This window comes from Primulina huaijiensis, chromosome 4 (genome assembly GCF_012295235.1).
Source record: "Primulina huaijiensis isolate GDHJ02 chromosome 4, ASM1229523v2, whole genome shotgun sequence".
NCBI classification, from domain to species: domain Eukaryota; kingdom Viridiplantae; phylum Streptophyta; class Magnoliopsida; order Lamiales; family Gesneriaceae; genus Primulina; species Primulina huaijiensis.
In genome coordinates this window covers 22,718,044-22,736,176 of record NC_133309.1, presented here as the reverse complement: position 1 = coordinate 22,736,176, position 18,133 = coordinate 22,718,044, and the positions used below count along the sequence as shown (strand labels likewise).

The window sequence follows — 18,133 nt, the reverse complement described above, 5'->3', positions numbered from 1 at the left end:
ATAGATTAATTTTGTGTGATAGATTTTTTTAGAGAAAAAAACTAAATATATAACAAATTTTAGAAATCTTTGTTTAAATTAAAAAAAAATGAAATTTGTTGCATCATGCATGTGAAGTTTTTTCCGAAAGATTGCGTGTGAAATTTTATCAAAAATAAAAAGAAATGGACGACAAAAAATGAAAAGGAAAGAATTACCTCACAGCGGACCATAGATCTGGTGTCTTGCTTGCTGAAGGGTACCTGAGCAAATCATCCAATATTTTCCAAATCTTGAATTTGAGCGCTTTTTCTTGATTGATTGGGTATCTGAAGGTGGATTCTTTGCACGCCTCCTATCGATTTAGTCTGTTAACGAAGGAATTAGGAACTATGACTGAATAATGGGACCTCTAATGTACACTGTTTTTGCTTGATGACCCTGCTATCAAAAATGAAGAAGATGATGTACAGTAGATTCAATAGTCGTGGGTTTCTTTTGATGTGATGTTTTAGATGGAGCCCAAGTCGAAATGGAAGCTTCAAGGTACAAGGTTTATTTACAACCCCAAAATAAGAAACTTTGTTATTATTATCATCTTGATCATAGGAATAGTTGGTGGATATTTAGTTATTAAAGATCAAATTTTAATGTCTGAGAAAATGAATACATATTTCACTGTTGTATTGGACTGTGGAAGTACCGGCTCAAGAGTAAATGTGTATGAGTGGATGATTGATGATGGGAATGAGGCTTATGGGAAGTTGCCCATTTTATTAAGAAGTTACCCACAAAATATTAATAAAAGCAATGGTTGTGAGTACCACTGTATGCAAACTGAACCGGGGTTGCATAATTTTGTTGACGATGGATTTAGAGCGAGGGCATCTCTAGAGCCACTGATTAGATATGCAGAACAATGGGTACCTTTAAAGAGGCATGTTGTGACGCCTTTAATAGTTTTTGCTACAGCTGGAATGAGGAGATTAACCGTGGATGATGCTGAGCGGGTCTTGAAGAATGTTGAGAATGTTGTGAAAGAGCATGGTTTTTTGTACAGGAAGAGCTGGATTCGGGTCTTGAGTGGGAAGGAGGAGGCATATTTTGGTTGGGTAGCATTGAATTATCAAATGGGGGTACTTAGGAGTTCTTTGATGCCGCAGACATTGGGACTTCTTGATATAGGAGGATCCTCATTACAGGTGGTGGCTCAGGTAGATGTTTCTTTGAAAGATGAGCATGAGTTTAGGTCAAAGTTTGGGCCATTTGAATACGATGTTGCAGCATATTCATTACCGGCTTTTGGCTTGAATGAAGCTTTTGATCGAACAATCATTATGCTTAGTCATACTCAGGCGCTTAGAGAAAGTGGTGGTGGTATGTTTGAGGTTAGACATCCGTGTCTTGGTTCTGGTTTCTTTCAAAACCATTCATGTGGTGGTTGCTTTGGGCTTGATCCAAGAAATTCAAGAAACCTGAGCAACCAGGTGCGAGACAATGAGTTAAATTCTCTGTTACTTGTTGGGGAACCAAATTGGGAGCAGTGTAAAGTGATGGCTAGGTCAGCTGCCATCAATTCTAGCAGTTCAGATTGGTCCCACCAAGTTCATCGTTCAAACTGTATTGGCTTGGCTAATTATGGAGGTCGGTTGAAATTATAACAATCTGATCATACAATTTAGACCAAAAAGTATCTTAATTTACTGAATACCAGATGCATTTTATACCTGCCAAATATACACGTTTTTTAGTTTTTTTTGCCCAGTTTACCGTGTTGTTTTGTTTTCTTATTCTGTGAAGAGTTGGGTGCTTGTTTGTCATTGAAGTCCATCTGGCATGTGACTGCGAATTACCCGTAAAAATTTCCAGTATGATGAAACTAGTCTCGTAGCTTTTGTTTTACTCATTCCTTTACTTCTTTTGGTAATATTTTTTCATGAGCAACATGTAGAAGTTTGAAAGTTTGCATTCTTCCCTTTTTTCATAACATTCTTGTACTGTTAGTAGTCAATGCTATTATACTATTGAACCCGCAAATGTCGGGTTCACATTGTTGTTCTCTTGTTTTAAGATGTTTATTTAAAAAATCCTACATTGTGAACATCCACATCCATGATGGTCAATTGATAAGTAAAAACTATTTCTGTTACTGGTATTTAACACACCAGTATTGCTACTTATTATCCGTTATTGATTTCGTAATCTTATGTTTCTCTGGAGCATAAGTTGTTTATATTGAATTGTGTCTGTTAAGATTATGGGCTTGAGTCTAACTCCACGCCAAAAGCTAGCGCTGCCAAATTATGAACACCCATCTTTCAATATCTCATCTGCAGGTAACACGGAGCTTAATCTATCAAAAACATCGCATTCTGTAACACGTTATCATGCATTATCGGGATTCTTTGCTGTCTCCCATGCACTAAACTTGAGCCAGAGGGCAAACCTGACTATGCTGTGGGAGTTGGGTGACAGGATATGTTCAAACCCGTCAGTTGACCAGACAAGCATCACCGGACTGGATTGTTTTCGGCTCCCATATTTGGCATCTCTTATTGAAAATGCTGTTTGCCTCAGTGGTGTGGAAATAATATTTGGGCCTGGAAATGTTTCTTGGACACTAGGTGCATCACTAATCGAGGGAGAATTCTTATGGCTTGGTTCTGATAAATCTCAAAATGGCATTCTCTCTCTGCCAGACCATAAAATGTTATTTTCCTCATTGTTTACATTTCTTTTGCTTTTGCTCCTCCTTCTCGTTGTTTACTGCAGTCAAATTAAGTTGCCCATGTTAGGTAGGAAGATGGCTGCTTCTCGGACATCATTGCCATCTTACCTATATCCAAAAGGACAACCTGATTGATCAACAGATACACTCGTATTCTTGATTGTAAGAGATTTGGTTTATCCTTCTGTTCTAAGTATTTAATATAATCCAAATTCATTCGAAAAGGCGCATATCAATATGGTCGGTTCGTCGGAGAATTTTGTGGTTTGCCCTCCATGTGCGATAGTTGTTTGTTCAAGTGCCTGCTTCTTCACTCTAAAAACCATCAAAAGATTTTATCATGCTTCATCAAATGATATGTATCATCACTGTATTGATTACCAACGGATGATGTAAATGTCTTGGATCTTATAAACTCACATAATCCAATAAACATGTATCCATCCGATATACATCATTATGCCGCATAAAGTGTTGCGAAACAATCTCAATAAGGATCTTATAGGTGAAATCTCCTTGCTGGTACAGGTAAATGAGCTCTAGACTGCGTTTGCATGGTGTGTAGGTTAAGTGGTCCTGCAGATTTTCTGCTCCAAATGATTCATGGAACATAAGATCTGGAGTTGTTCTCAAAGCCAAGAGTTTAGGCGGAAGGCGAAACTGAAATTCAAAAATTTTAGAACTAGCAAGTTCTTACTTTTGTATACATACAAGGCATAAGGAAATATACATGTATATTGGCAAAGTTTACAGGCAAATTTAAGAGGGACAGCAGGTGACCAACATTGATAGCCCCTATCAGCTTCATCGTCGTTTCCAATGGTGGCCATTCTTGCTAAGTAAAACGAGCTTCAGAATTCGGCCACAAGACTGGGTTTGCAACCAGCAGCCTCAGACCCATCGACAACAACCCAAACCTCGTTGACACGACCAATGAACTTGAATGGAGAATTGTACTGCGCAATCGAGTAAGCATACTCACTCTGCACAAAACTTGCGTTTGCCCACGCAGTACTGCTTAAACTCACAGCCAATTTTTCAGCTTCTTTCACAATATTATGATCTCTTGCGAAGCCAGAAAATTTCCTAACAGCAACGCAATGACTTTTCCAGGAATCAGGTTTCAGGTTCAGTTCAGGAAGGGGAACAGGTGGGGTGCCCTGGAATTTCACTGGTAAGTAAAATTTTATATTGTATGCTGATGATTGAAGAGGTCCAGCTCCTGGAACTATGCTTGTTAAGACAGGTACAGTCATTGGAATCCTAGAAAAGTTCAGATTTGCTCCCTCTATGAATTGGAATAATCTGGGAATTCATAAAAGATGGAAACTTTAGCATTTTATCATAAAAAATCTTGATCACTTACCTCCATTTTCCTCAAGCAATTACGTCCATAAAGAATGAAGTGGAAAACACGCGATCCAATTAGACTGGAAGAAAAGAAAAAGGTACCTGTGGAAGCCATCTCTGGTAGCTTTCTCGAACGAGCTTTCATCCGCCGGAGCACTCATCCAGACCGATTCTCTGTAAAATCTCACCTCGAAATCTGATTCAGAATGCATCACTGTGTACTCCGGCGACTCGTACGCTTTTCCTTCGCCCAATTTCGTAATACTACATGATACAGCGAAGATCAACGAAACTGCGACAATCGAAATGCTTGGAATACCCATTTCTTGTATCTGGTGAAGAATCGAAAACGGAGCAAAAACAAGAAGATGAGTGGGATGGAATCACTGGATGATGCCTTTGAATCCGACGACGGCGGCGGCGATTGAAACACACTTTTAACATCCTGTGTTTGCGATTTAGTTAAAGAAAGTTTGGAGACGAAGCGTGGAACTCGAAAACAACGCTTTAGATTTGTAATAGCGACTTTAATGATGATCTTTTGTGTTCACAAAATGAATACATGTTTCATGTGCATATTAAATTAAATAAAAAATAATAATTTTTTTATATATTTTATTTATTTCCATCCATTTTTTAAAATATTAACTTCTTTATTACTTCAGTAATTTGCCAGTCAAACATTTCTTTCCATGTTCCTAGCATTTATAAAATTATAATTTTTCGACACATTTAATCAGTTTTCTTTAAATATTATTAACTTATTGATTATTAAATATATCTTATATTCATATAATTGTTGGTAGATATTTGAAACACGCTTTTACATTTGATACACGATTTTGTTAGCCACACACTAGCTACTCCTCTGTACATATATATTGGAACTGTATGAGAACAATAGTAATTTTTCCAGAAGTTAAGAAATGAAGTCTGCTTAGCTTCCTTTTTTCTCTACACTTTAATATGGTATCAGAGCAGTTATTGGCGACTTCACTCTGATTTCTTCTCCGATTCTTGTTTTTTTTTCAAGATCATAGCTCCTCTGCAGTGCAGAATTGAGAATCTGTACGCGCCCTTTGTCAATTCTTTTGTGAGATTTTTGGCTACGATCTGGTTTTCTGCAAGCTTCCATGGCTGTTAACATCGGATTCAACGATCCACTCTACATACATCCTTCGGATACACCTGGTATGAGCCTTATCACTGATCAATTAGTAGGTACTGATAATTATGGAATATGGAGTTGGGCGATGCTCATCGCTTTACGTGCTAAGAATAAAACCGGCTTCATCGATGGCACATGTAAAAGACCTCCGTGTGACCAACGTACATTACATCAATGGGAGAGATGTAATGCTTTAGTGTTGTCTTGGATTATGAATTCTGTTTCGAAAGAAATTTTTGGGGGCATCGTCTATGCTATTGATGCATCAACAGTTTGGACCGATCTCAAGGAGCAGTATGACAAAGTTAATGGTTCGAGGATTTTCTCTTTGCACCGGGAAATTAGCAGGTTGACACAAGCTGGTAACACTGTGTCGAGTTACTATTGTCGACTGAAACAATTGTGGGATGAGTACTCGTCGTTGGTTGTACTTCCTTCCTGTGAATGTGCAACAGCGAGGCAATACATTGTGCATGATCAACAACAAAAGCTATTGCAGTTTCTGATGGGATTAAATGAGAGTTATACCTCAATTCGAAGCCAAATCTTGATGATGAGTCCTCTACCCTCTGTTGGTCAGGCTTTTTCGATCATCTCTCAAGAAGAATCACACAGATCCTTGTCCACGTCAGAACCCCCATCAGCAGTGTTTTTCTCTGCACAAAGCAAGCAAAATTATCAAAAAAAGGATGTTTTGACATGTGACTACTGTAACTTGAATGGTCACACTCGGGAATTTTGTTATAAGCTTGTTGGTTATCCCCCGAGCCATAAGTTGTACAAATCCCCTCATGGTAAGAAGGGCCAGCATGGACGGATTTACAGGGATAATCCTCGAACTTCGAGGCCATCTGCAAATTTATCTGATGGTGCACAGACAGAGGCTTCCCCCTTGACCAACACAGATGACAAAAACACTGCTGTCCCTTCCATTTTTACACCTGCTCAATATGCCAAAATTTTGAATTTGTTGGGCACTTGCAAAGTTCAATCTCCAGCTGAACCGGTAGTCAACATGGCAGGTACTTCAACTAAACCGAGTATGTTTTCTCATTGGATTATTGACAGTGGTGCAAATGAACATATGGTTGGTGATTCTAGTATTTTGCGAAATCCTGGTCCTGTGGCGCTTTCATCTAAGTTCGTAAGATTGCCAAATGGTGGCAAGGCTGCTGTGAATAAGATATGATCTGTCTTGCTTAATGATTCCATCACCCTTGACCGTGTGTTACATATGCCAGATTTCAACCTCAATCTTCTTTCCATATCCAAGTTTACCAAAGATAATAATTGCTTTGTTATCTTTTATCCCCATTTTTGCTTATTTCAGGACCTCAAGACTGGGAGATTAATGGAGATTGGTAAAGAGTGCAATGGCCTATATCACCTTAACAAAAGATTTTTTTCAGGTTCACACCACAGCTCAGTCCCTCCTTTCTCCTTTCTTAATTCTCTTTGAAATAATTCTGTTCATGGTTACAGCTCTTTGCCTACCGTTTCTGATGATTCTTTTGTTTGGCATAAGCGTTTAGGATATATGTCTATGTCTCGAATGCAATTACTTCCTTTATACCAAAATCTGTAAAGTTTCCTCATTGCCCTGTTTGTCCACTGTCTAAACAAGCTAGACTTCAGTTTCCATTAATGAGTTTGTCTAAATCTTCTTGTTGCTTTGCATTGGTTCATGTTGACATATGGGGGTCTTTTCATACTCCTACACATAATGGTGAGAAATATTTTCTCACTATAGTGGATGATTTTTCAAAGGCAACATGGGTTTATCTAATGCATTTTAAAGTGGATGTATTACAACTTCTCAAAAACTTCTTCCAACTTGTTAAAACTCAATTTTCTGCCCTTGTGAAAATCATTCGAACCGACAATGCGAGTGATTTTTTCAAAAATGAATGTACTTTGTTGTTTAAATCCTTAGGTATTGTACATCAAAGTTCTTGTCCATACACTCCACAACAAAATGGAGTTGTTGAACGTAAACATAGGCATATACTTGATGTTGCACGAGCCTTGCGTTTCCATTCTTCTTTACCTTTGAAATTCTGGGGGGAATGTGTCTTGACTGCTTGCTATATCATTAACCGCACCCCTACTTCATTGTTGCAAAACATGACACCACATGAAGTCTGACTCCATAAACCTCCATCATTTAGTCATCTTCGTGTTTTTGGTTGTTTATGTTACGCTACATCCTTGACTCACAAGGATAAATTTTCTGCTAGAGCAAGTGCGTTTGTGTTCTTGGGCTATTTCAACAATCATAAAGGATACAAAGTAATGAGTCTTGATACACAAAAGTTTTTTTTTTCCCGAGATGTTGTTTTTCATGAGAGCATTTTTCCCTTTGCTTCACCTAGTCATCCTCAACCTGTTTTTCCCTTCACTGTTACTCCTGATTTTTCTTCAACTCCATCAGACCCTGTTGAGGTCACTCCCTCTGCCCCATCTTCTCCTCTCGATGGTCCAGCCCTACATGAAGTCCCACATTCAATCACTATTTCCCAGCCACCAAGAAAATCCTTGCGTGCTCTCAAGCCTCTTGTCTGGACTAAGGATTATTCCTTTCTCACTTTGTCTCACAGTAATCTAGCTTCTTCTTCCTATCCTCTCATACAATATGTTACTTATTCCAAGTTTTCCCAACCATATCAAGCTTTTTTGGCATCTATTTCTTTAGACAGGGAGCCTAGTTCCTATCATGAGGCTATTTTAGATCCTAGATGGAAGGCAGCCATGGACCTAGAACTTGCGGCTTTAGAATCCAACCACACTTGGGATTTAGTTCCGTTACCAGTTGGAATGAAGCCAATTGGTTGCCGGTGGGTGTATAAAATTAAACGACATCCGGATGGAACCGTTGATCGTTTTAAAGCCCGTCTCGTAGCCAAAGGCGACACACAACAAAAAGGGATAGATTATCATGATACCTTTTCACCTACGGCTAAAATCGTCACTCTAAGATGTTTGTTGAGTGTTGCAGCTGCAAAACAGTGGCCTCTTCACCAAATGGATGTCACTAATGCATTTCTCCTAGGTAATTTGGATGAAGAGGTATATATGCGTGTGCCACAGGGGTGTTCTCCTCAGGGGGAGCAGCATGTTTGTCGGTTGCTTAAGTCCCTCTATGGCCTTAAGCAAGCCTCTAGGCAATGGAACACTAAATTTGCTTGTGTTATGAAGCTTGCTGGATTTACACAATCGGCCAACGATCACTCTTTTTGTTAAACATGATTCTGCTCATATCACTTTGTTGCTTGTGTACGTAGATGATATTATTATCACCGGGAGTAGTGAGAAATCTATCTCAGATTTAAAGGTTTACTTGCATTCACAAATTCACATTAAAGACCTTGGCTCTTTGCGTTATTTCCTTGGCATAGAGGTAGCTAGATCCAAGGTGGGGATTTACCTCAATCAACGAAAGTATGTGCTGGAATTGCTAGCTGATTCTGGTTTAACAGGTGCTAAACCTTGTGATACTCCTGCTGTACAACATCTCAAATTGACTAGTCATGAACTTGATGAATTTAGTCGAAAGAACTCTATCTCTGGTCTCGCCGATCCTTTGTTATCCAATCCTGATGCTTATAAGAGGTTAGTTGGAAGGCTCATCTATCTGACTGTCACAAGACCGGATATTTCTTATGATGTACAAGTCCTTAGTCAGTTTATGCATGCACCAAAAAAATCCCATATGGATGCTGCGTTCCGTGTGCTGCGTTATTTGAAGTCTGCCCCAGGCTTAGGGATTTTGTTATCTGCTAGTTGTTCTTTTTCTCTTCAGGCTTATTGTGATTCCGACTGGGCCGCATGTCCAATGACTCGTCGCTCAGTCACGGGCTATTGCATCAAGTTGGGAAGTTCTTTGATCTCTTGGAAGTCTAAGAAGCAAAGCACCATGTCACGTTCTTCGGCAGAAGCGGAATATAGAGCCATGGCAAGCACCACATGTGAAGTTACTTGGATCCTTGGGTTGCTTAATGATATGGGAGTGACACTGCTCTCGCCTCCAACCCTATTCCGTGATAATCAGGCGGCATTACATATTGCTGCCAACCCGTTGTATCATGAGCGTACCAAACACATAGAAATTGACTGTCATTTGATACGAGAGAAAATCAAAAATGGTGTGATCCAAACTGCTCACATTTCTACAACTGAACAACTTGCGGATATCTTTACTAAAGGATTGAGTCGTGAACAACATTCATACTTGCTGTCCAAGATTGGTGTGTTGAATCTACACCAATCTTGAAGGGGAGTGTTGGTAGATATTTGAAACACGCTTTTACATTTGATACACGATTTTGTTAGCCACACACTAGCTACTCCTCTGTACATATATATTGGAACTGTATGAGAACAATTGTAATTTTTCCAGAAGTTAAGAAATGAAGTCGGCTTAGCTTCCTTTTTTCTCTACACTTTAATAATAATTAACAGTTTATAATACTAATTTGATTCTTGTGATTATCAAGAGTCAAGACACGTTTTTACTTACTTTATATAATTAAGAAAAACATAAATAATAAAATACTGATTATTTATATACAAATTTTATGTCATTTCAACAGTGAAAAAATCGAAGATATCATCGACAACAAAGAAACAAATGTCGACATTGACAAAATCAAGAAAGAACCATTCTTGTTGTATTTTGGAAAACAGATCTACGCATCAGCATTCGCAGACGAATAACTCAATTAATATTTAAAATGAAAAGTAATACTTTAAACATAAAACGTAATAGTTTTCATAAATGGAGTTAAGTTGGAGATCTATATGATAAAATTACATCGTGAGATAGTTTCTTTCACATGAGTTTTTATGTTTTCCGAAATGCATATTTGACCGGGCTTAAATACCCAGATTTCCCAGTTTCGGTTTGAATGATAAAGACTTTAAACTCATGTAATTTTGTTGATCAATCCAAGTAAATGCATATTGACTTTTAAAATGCACATAATAAGAAGCTGCAGAAACTTCTCCCCAGTTTAAATGAAGACAGGAAGTACACAAACTTATAAATGCCAAGTTGCACTTTGAATTTACAACCTCATTGGTTGTCAGATCGTGATGTCTTGTAAGAATGCAGGAGAAACTGATCACATTTTTGTTTTTTTTTAAGGGAAGAAATGTTTCAAAGAATATTAAAGAATCTCAAGAAAGAGGCTTGCTTTTGGATGGAGCCCAGAATCCTTGAGTGTCATTCCCATTTGGTCAGCCCCATAAACTTGTCTAGGGAAGTTTGATATTAGCCTGTAGTTTGCAACTCCTCCTAGGCCTAGTGAGTCGATATACTGATATATGGCTTTGATCTTATCTGTACAGAGGAAACTATGCTCCCTCCTCTCTCCATTCGGAAACCGGATTAAAATCTGTCCAGGCATCAACGTTTTTTAGTCATTCTTGTAAACGAAATGCTCATGAAGATGTAAAGAAAAAACCTTAAATACCTTAGTCGGTTCCGAGTTTTTTGTCTTACTGGTTTTCAGTTTATGAGAAGCTTCTGCCTTGGTCGAAGCTGATTTTAGCATAGTTGACAGTTTGCTTGTTGTGGAGCTATGATTGGAATTCTCTTGTTTTGGAACACTGTTTTCTGAAGATGTAGGGTTCTTCATCATTGGTTTCTCCTGGCATAAGGGAAACATAGTAGATTGTCAGTTTCTTTTTCCTTAAATGGTCTAATCTATGGTCCATGAGTTAAAAATGGAAGACAACGGTACTAATCCCACATTAATCATTCAAGGAACTGTGAAGTTATCCTCAACTTGAGATACTTTCACATCTAATGAATTAGCCTCGCTAAGTTAAAGCGTGCTGCGACGGGGTTCGATGTTGCCCTCAACCCACATTTTGGCTTGGCAATAGAATGTCATTCCCATTATTTTCAAGGTCAGACTCACAAAATCGTATGAGGGGGAGGTTTAATGATTTTAGAAGACATAAACATGAAGTTTGGAAAAAGTAGATAGACCCTTCATTAGCATTCTAAAAATTATTTGAATTTGAAAAGAATCATGTACTCTATCTATCTGAAGAGATGCAAGATAAGCAGCATCTTGCTCTTCTCTCAGTCGGCGATTCGAATTTGCCTTCTCTTGCTGTTTAGCCCTGCCACTCCCGAAGGCTAATCCTTGTTCTTCCAATGTTCTTTGTAAAATTTCCACCAATTCACCTGGGGAGACTGGTCCTTCCATCTGTACAAAAGAAGCAAAACTAGTGACCAAAACTTTCAAGTCCCTAGCACAGTTTACACAGTATGTTTTATTGAGGAAATTCTCTCGGAAATCTTCTTAATCGAACTCACCTGTTGCAGAACCGCTAAATTATCACCAGAAGCCGGAGCAACCACAGCGCAAAATGGAAAGCTAGCAGCCCTTAAAGCTGCAGCCATATGCATGCCCTCTCCTCCACCAGCAAGTGCGCCCCAGCTAACAAAGTTTACATCAAGAAACTGTACTGTCACCTCTGAACAAAGTGTCTCTCTGCAGAAAGAGGGAGTGAAAGGATGGTCTGGGGAATGAATATACATGAACAAGAACTTATGCTCTTCTTGAGCCATCTTTAACGCATTCGCGAACCGGCAAGCGTAGAAAAAGGGATGCGTATTTCCATATTGCTGCTCGAATCTTGCAAGGAAAGCCCATTCTTCTTGGACCATTTGAGGTTGCTGAGGAGGATAATGAAGCGGATAGTTCGGATGGCGAATATGCTGATGATTCTGGCTATGTCTATCCCCTATACAGATCAAGTCTATTCCTTGATTCACGGCCCGTGAAAAACCACCTAATATGCTCCGGGGAAGGCTAACCATTCTACGTACAATGCTGTTCAACGAAGCGTCGCCGAGTGATCTTGCAGCTTCCCCCATTGTTGATGGCACGTTCTTGAAAAAAACTGTGGATATTACTGGTTTCTAATGAGAACAAATTGTCTGGTTTCCTCAAGGAAGGAATCCTATGATCATGTAATGAAACAAATGTGGAAGAGGAATTGCATCGTCAAAAAGTACGCTACATGAGATGTCTTAATCAACTTTCTACTGAATTCTTTTCCTTTATCAAAGTTTTATTCAAAGCAAGGAGAGTGTCGCAAAGGAAGGAATCCTATGATCATTCTTTCTTTTCTAGTTCAAAGTTAAAATTAGAAGTAGAATTTGCTTTAGACCATGTCATTTGAAATATGAGATTTGAGAATATAAAACATAGCCTCATTGGGCAAGGGAATTGATAGCCCAAGTCTCAAGAAATTTAGCAAGTTTCCGATCATGTTAGAGACCAGCAAAAGAAATTCAAAAATGACCTTTTTTTCAAAAGGAAATTTGTATTGTTTTTATAACATATGTTTGCGTTTTTGCGACTACAGTAATGTGTCGTCAAATTTCAGTCTTAGTCTGTTATCTTTATTATTATTATTATTCGTAATTTTAGTCATTTGTTCGACGTAGCGTTCGTCGCCCACAGACATTAGCATTCCTGATGAAAAATGACAAGAAATATAAAAAAATTGAATCATACAAGACTAAGAGTCAAATTTAAATCAAGTGATGCCCCTTAATTAGTAACTTAATTACTTGCTAATGAGTGACACCAGAATACAATATTGTGTGTGGACAAGTTTCTGTGCACTAAATCAAGTGAACTAAAGTCTGATTTATACTAATTACATCAGGAAATCACTTCTTGCTTACGATTGGTAATACTGGTTATCATAATAGAGATTCCCGTTTCTTCAAAGACAAGAATTCAATTAGTCTTTTTCATGATTTTTTACATGGACCAATAGCTAGAAATATGTTCAACTATGATCAGTAATTATTACATCTTTACATTGCCTTCTCTTCAAAGTTAAGGATTCAATGTATCTTTTTCAAGATTTATTGCATGGACTAATTGCTAGAAATATGCAAAACTCAGCACATCTTTCAGCATATTATATGTTGAAGAACAACACACTCCACAATTTCAGGATTCAACTTGTTATTGTTTCTGCAAAATCATGCAGATGATCTTGCTATTCCACATTGTTCTATCCCTTCATGCTAATGTCGCCTTTTCGTCTCGTTGCACTACCAAGACGGCCTCGAAAACCTTCGAAAGATGCACCACGCTTCCTACTCAACAAGCTTCCCTGGCTTGGTCATTCCACCCCCACAATGCAACTCTTGATCTAGCCTTCTTTGGCACCTTCATTTCGCCCTCCGGGTGGGTCGGATGGGGCATCAACCCGATCTCCCCTGAGATGACTGGAACACGAGCCTTGATCACGTTCCCAGATCCCAACTCAGGCCAGATTGTCCTACTACCATATATCCTGGATCCAACAGTCAAGCTACAAAAAAACGCCCTCCTATCCCGACCTCTAGACATCCATGTACTCTCCTCTTCTGTCACTCTATATGGTGGCCGTATGGCCACCATATATGACGGTGCTACCATTCAAATCTACACCACGTTAAAGGTCCCAACAAACAAAACCAAGATCCATTTCGTTTGGAACCGGGGCCTATACGTGCAAGGCTACTCCCCAACGATCCATCCAACTACATTAAACGATCTTTCTTCCATAATAACAATAGATGTCCTTTCAGGCACATCAGCCAAGTCAAGTACCGATCCTAGAACACTCAAAATAGTGCATGGGATCCTTAATGCCATTTCTTGGGGGATTCTGCTTCCCATAGGGGTGGTCACGGCCCGATATCTAAGGCACATACAAGCCATAGGACCTACATGGTTCTATGCTCATGCAGGGATACAAATCCTGGCTGTTTTCTTAGGAACGGTAGGATTCTCCATTGGGATCAAACTAGGGGAACTATCACGAGGCCGAGTTTTTGGGCTACATCGGAAACTCGCGTTCGCCGCTTTTTGTTTAGGGTGGTTGCAAACTCTTGCACTATTGTTCAGGCCTAAAACTACACACAAATTTAGAAAGTATTGGAAATCCTATCACCATTTTGTTGGATATGCTTGTGTTTTGTTAGGAGTTATTAATGTTTTCCAAGGATTCGAAATCATGGGAGAGGACACATCTTATGCTAAATTAGCGTATTGTTTGTATCTTTCGACGCTACTAGGCGTTTGCATTGCATTGGAAGTGAATTCTTGGGTGATTTTTTGTCGGAAATCCAAGGAAGAAAAGCTAAGGAGAGAAGGGATATTTGGAGATATTTATGATAAGGGAAGTGGCTCAATCACTCGTGGCTAAGATCAGAGTAGTCCTTTTCTCTTATTCAAATTTAAACTATTTTTTGATATGAAAATGCAAGAATTGTGATATTATCAAATTATAAAGTGATTAAATATCACAATTAAATTTTGGTAATATAACCAAATTCCAATTGAAATGAATTTTTAGGATAAGTCAATGCAATTAAGAAGAATCAATGAAATGACATCAACTCAAATCCTAGATTCTAACTATCTTTTAGATTCACGGACCTAATTCAATTTGGTGACATCTTTCATTCACATTTTTTCCACCAATAACGTTCAAATTTAAGTTTTAGTCTGTTGTCTTTGTTTTTTGGCCATTTAATCTTTTTCATGATGTGGCAATAATATTAATGCAGTGTGGTGTTGCGGTGATGTGTATAGTGACACATCAACATTCATGATGAAAATGACTAAAATAGTCAAAAATCGAAAGATGTATGACTAAAATTAAATTTTGATTGCACAGATGATCAAACTCACAAATTGACAAAATTACAAGACAAAAATACGATTTTCCCTTAATATTAAAGATTTATTCTTTAGTTCTATGACTGAATTCATGATTTTGGCAAGAATAGTTAAAATTGATTGTCCAATCATAGTTTTAAGATCAAAATTGAAAATTAATTCTCATAGATTACAAAACCGTTACACAATTTATTATTGTCATGCATCTTACCGTAATATTTTTTAAAATTTTTACCTTACCATAAAATTTAATGTACAAATATGGGATAATCAATTTTATAATGTGAATTTAAAAATATTATATTATTTATTAATAGAATAATTAAAATAGATAGCTAAATAGCATGACTAGAATCCATACTTTGTAGTCTATCTGACATCAAAATCTCAAATTTAAGACGATATTTCTGATTTGAGATTCAATTATAACAATTTTTTCCCTCAACTAAAAAAGATCTTAATTATTTCATGGACAAGAGTACAATTAACATTTTATCAATACCCAAATTTCAGTTATGTTATTTCCCCATAAAATCAAACTTTTTGCCCCATAAAATCAAACTTTTGATATATATAAAAGCTTCATGTCAAAGTTAGTTCCTTTCCTTCAAGTCCAAACAAATGCTCTCAAGTTTCCTTCACAACTACTCATTAATTGGTGCATTGTTTCTACTCCAAAGTACCCTTTTTGTAAAGGCAACCTTAACACTTTCCACTTTTCTCTCTTCCCAATAAAGCGAAATCCGGAAAAACTTATCACGAAAAGTCTCGAAAAAAATCTATACTCGACGCCACTCGATGTATCCTAATTAGATCAACTAAATAAATGAAATCTAAAAAGAAATTTATTTCGGCAAAAAAAAAAAAAAGATAATATTGCTCGACATAGCTCGAATAAACATTCCCATCTTTGAGCAGGTCTCTTGTGAGACGGTCTCACGAATCTTCATCTGTGAGACAGGTCAACCCTACAGATATTCACAATAAAAGTAATACTCTTAGCATAAAAATTAATATTTTTTCATTGATGACCCAAACAAGATATCTGTCTCACAAAATACGACCCGTGAGACCGTCTCACACAAGTTTTTGCCCCCATTCTTTAGCTATGAAAGATCATAGATTTGAAGTATACGTAGTGGATGCCACTCTACTATAAGTTTGTGTGGCAAACAACTCCTTTTTTGTACATGAGCTACACGCATGTGCTGCTGCTACCATATAAATTACATAGGCGTGCTAGAGATAAGCTAGGCTTGTTGGACCTTTTGCCCTGCCTTGTATCTCATGCAAGCAATTACTTTGTTTGGATAATTTTATGTGACACCTATATGGTAGGGGTGTTTTTTGAAAATTAAATATTTCGTCTTTTCCGGTTGTTTGTTTTTTCATACAGATTAAGAATATCACTGGAAAAACAAATTTTTTAGTTTATTTTTATTTAATTCATTTAAGAAATATAAGTAAAAAGATAAAGAACAAATGGTATTAAATTTAGAAACTGGATTATATATTTAAAAAACCGAAAAATGGAATGTTGTTTATGTATTTGATACCGAATGAATTTTATTTTTGAAATCTCACGCATGCATAGCATAAATACATATATACTGATTGATATGATGCTCACATATCATGTCAATCTCTGTGTCCACCAATGAGATGACACTCATTTATTGGATGTATAATCTGAATATGTTTCATCACATCTAATAAATGAGTGTCATTTTATTGTCGGACATTGAGATGAACACGGTGAGTGAACAATATAACAAAATTGTATATATANNNNTATATATAATAAATGAGTGTCGTCTTATCGATAAATATAAAAATGATCAGGATTAGTTAACAACATATCAAAATTATATATATAATATAATGTTAATATAACTTGTAGCTTACGGCATGTTCAAATTTGAGTTTACCATTTATGTGCGTGCCAGCCCATAGGTTGTGTACCATTCATTGTAGCTATTAGGAAGCATCTTTGAAATCTTGGCAAATTATTTTATATATTTAATTTTTTTTATTAAAAAAAACTATCGTATCAGTGATTGATAATTATTCTCTCTATTTTTTTTTAATTATTATTCAGTCAGTCTTGGATTATATTCTTCTCAAGAATATATGCATCGACAGCTTTTCCCAGTTTACAAGAAAAACGAACAAATAAAGGGCAAATATTCAAATTTTTTGGTGAGAAAATGGAAGAAGACGCATACATTTAATGTGGGTGATTCTCTATGGATTTAGTTAAATATTCACATTGATTGTTGTACACATGAGCATTAAAATCTTGGAGTTAAGTAATGAAAAAATTCTTTGCTTTGTTAGATATTCGAATTTTAAGGTGGTCGTAATGTCGCGTATTTGATCCATGGCTAGTACGAGCGAGTAGGGGTGTCAATTCGGGTGGATCGAGTTGAACATTAGTACTATTCAAAAATTGTTCAACCTCAATCGGGTCGATCAACCCGATAAACACGATTTTGAATTTTTTTAAATAAAAATTTAAAAAAATTTAATTTAAACACATAATAACAAAATCTCACTCATATATATGATTTAAATTTGAAAATTTAATTATAGAAAAATAAACTATATTTACTAAATAAAATAAATAATTGTTTAAAAAATAAAAATTTTCAAAATAAATATTAAATTATGAAAATTTATGATATAAATATACAATAAATATCTTTTCAGACATACAAAATATAAAAATTTAGACAATATTTATTAATTATATATTTTTTAAAAAAAAATTAAAATTTTCGGGTCAACCGAACCCAACCCAACCCGATCATTTTTTTCGGATCAGCTATCAAGTCCAACCCGATCTGATCCGAACCCGAAAACCCCAAACCCAAACCTGATATTTTTCGGGTTGAACTGTATCGGATTGATGGGTGTCGTGTCTGATTTTAATACTCCTCAGTATGAGGGCAATTGTTGTGGGTTTTTTTATAAAATCTATCCAGATATGTACCCAAGATACGAAAATAATCATGTCGTCGAGCTATTATTAGAGTTTATTATGATCCTTGATAAACTAATTTAAACATTTTTTTACAAACCGATGTGGTGTCACACTAAATTAAATATATCAACAGAAAATAATGTGAAGAAACTAAGTTTATAATTTTTTATTGTAATATTTATTGGTCTATATATATAGACGCACTATACCAATAGCCTTTA

General features: G+C 36.7%; 5 protein-coding genes across 6 annotated transcripts; 3 read left to right on the top strand and 2 right to left on the bottom strand.

Annotated features, from left to right (window-relative positions):
• Positions 1-196: 196 nt before the first annotated feature.
• Positions 197-3,981, top strand: LOC140975475 (probable apyrase 7). Of its 2 annotated transcripts, XM_073439204.1 has the most exons (4): positions 197-1,623; positions 2,316-2,869; positions 3,236-3,675; positions 3,821-3,981. In XM_073439204.1, exons 1-2 carry the CDS (start codon positions 495-497, stop codon positions 2,840-2,842), a joined length of 1,656 nt encoding a protein of 551 aa, XP_073295305.1. In that variant the 5' UTR covers positions 197-494; the 3' UTR covers positions 2,843-2,869; positions 3,236-3,675; positions 3,821-3,981. The 2 variants fall into 2 exon arrangements, with proteins under 2 accessions (XP_073295305.1, XP_073295304.1); XM_073439203.1 differs by having other exon boundaries at positions 2,316-3,675.
• LOC140975476 (uncharacterized) lies at positions 3,350-4,552 on the bottom strand. Its single transcript, XM_073439205.1, has 2 exons — positions 4,160-4,552; positions 3,350-4,012 (listed from the first exon to the last, which is right to left on the bottom strand). Exons 1-2 carry the CDS (start codon positions 4,378-4,380, stop codon positions 3,559-3,561), a joined length of 675 nt encoding a protein of 224 aa, XP_073295306.1. The 5' UTR covers positions 4,381-4,552; the 3' UTR covers positions 3,350-3,558.
• Positions 4,553-5,190: 638 nt separating this feature from the next.
• LOC140974992 (uncharacterized) lies at positions 5,191-9,495 on the top strand. Its single transcript, XM_073438486.1, has 5 exons — positions 5,191-6,399; positions 6,556-6,593; positions 6,708-6,806; positions 7,598-8,460; positions 8,507-9,495. The coding sequence occupies exons 1-5, from the start codon at positions 5,191-5,193 to the stop codon at positions 9,493-9,495; spliced, it is 3,198 nt and encodes a 1,065-aa protein (XP_073294587.1).
• A 792-nt stretch (positions 9,496-10,287) lies between these two features.
• LOC140975473 (plant UBX domain-containing protein 10-like) lies at positions 10,288-12,315 on the bottom strand. Its single transcript, XM_073439202.1, has 4 exons — positions 11,551-12,315; positions 11,267-11,440; positions 10,697-10,873; positions 10,288-10,618 (listed from the first exon to the last, which is right to left on the bottom strand). Exons 1-4 carry the CDS (start codon positions 12,112-12,114, stop codon positions 10,391-10,393), a joined length of 1,143 nt encoding a protein of 380 aa, XP_073295303.1. The 5' UTR covers positions 12,115-12,315; the 3' UTR covers positions 10,288-10,390.
• Positions 12,316-13,083: 768 nt separating this feature from the next.
• On the top strand, positions 13,084-14,655 carry LOC140975472 (cytochrome b561 and DOMON domain-containing protein At2g04850). Its single transcript, XM_073439201.1, has one exon. It carries the CDS (start codon positions 13,242-13,244, stop codon positions 14,451-14,453), a length of 1,212 nt encoding a protein of 403 aa, XP_073295302.1. The 5' UTR covers positions 13,084-13,241; the 3' UTR covers positions 14,454-14,655.
• The last annotated feature ends 3,478 nt before the right edge of the window (positions 14,656-18,133 follow it).

What these genes read in the sequence shown, in the direction of transcription:
- LOC140975476 (XM_073439205.1), bottom strand. Translation starts at nt 4,380, where the DNA reads ATGGGTATTCCAAGCATTTCGATTGTCGCAGTTTCGTTGATCTTCGCT. An exon ending in ACCAGAGATGGCTTCCACAG is followed by an intron (nt 4,013 to 4,159) that starts GTACCTTTTTCT and finishes ATGAATTCCCAG; the next exon opens with ATTATTCCAATTCATAGAGG.
- LOC140975473 (XM_073439202.1), bottom strand. Translation starts at nt 12,114, where the DNA reads ATGGGGGAAGCTGCAAGATCACTCGGCGACGCTTCGTTGAACAGCATT. An exon ending in ATTTAGCGGTTCTGCAACAG is followed by an intron (nt 11,441 to 11,550) that starts GTGAGTTCGATT and finishes TCTTTTGTACAG; the next exon opens with ATGGAAGGACCAGTCTCCCC. An exon ending in CATCTCTTCAGATAGATAGA is followed by an intron (nt 10,874 to 11,266) that starts GTACATGATTCT and finishes CCCTTATGCCAG; the next exon opens with GAGAAACCAATGATGAAGAA.
- LOC140975475 (XM_073439204.1), top strand. Translation starts at nt 495, where the DNA reads ATGGAGCCCAAGTCGAAATGGAAGCTTCAAGGTACAAGGTTTATTTAC. An exon ending in TGGCTTGGCTAATTATGGAG is followed by an intron (nt 1,624 to 2,315) that starts GTCGGTTGAAAT and finishes TCTCATCTGCAG; the next exon opens with GTAACACGGAGCTTAATCTA.
- LOC140975472 (XM_073439201.1), top strand. Translation starts at nt 13,242, where the DNA reads ATGCAGATGATCTTGCTATTCCACATTGTTCTATCCCTTCATGCTAAT.
- LOC140974992 (XM_073438486.1), top strand. Translation starts at nt 5,191, where the DNA reads ATGGCTGTTAACATCGGATTCAACGATCCACTCTACATACATCCTTCG. An exon ending in CAAATGGTGGCAAGGCTGCT is followed by an intron (nt 6,400 to 6,555) that starts GTGAATAAGATA and finishes TGCTTATTTCAG; the next exon opens with GACCTCAAGACTGGGAGATT. An exon ending in GGCCAACGATCACTCTTTTT is followed by an intron (nt 8,461 to 8,506) that starts GTTAAACATGAT and finishes TTGTGTACGTAG; the next exon opens with ATGATATTATTATCACCGGG.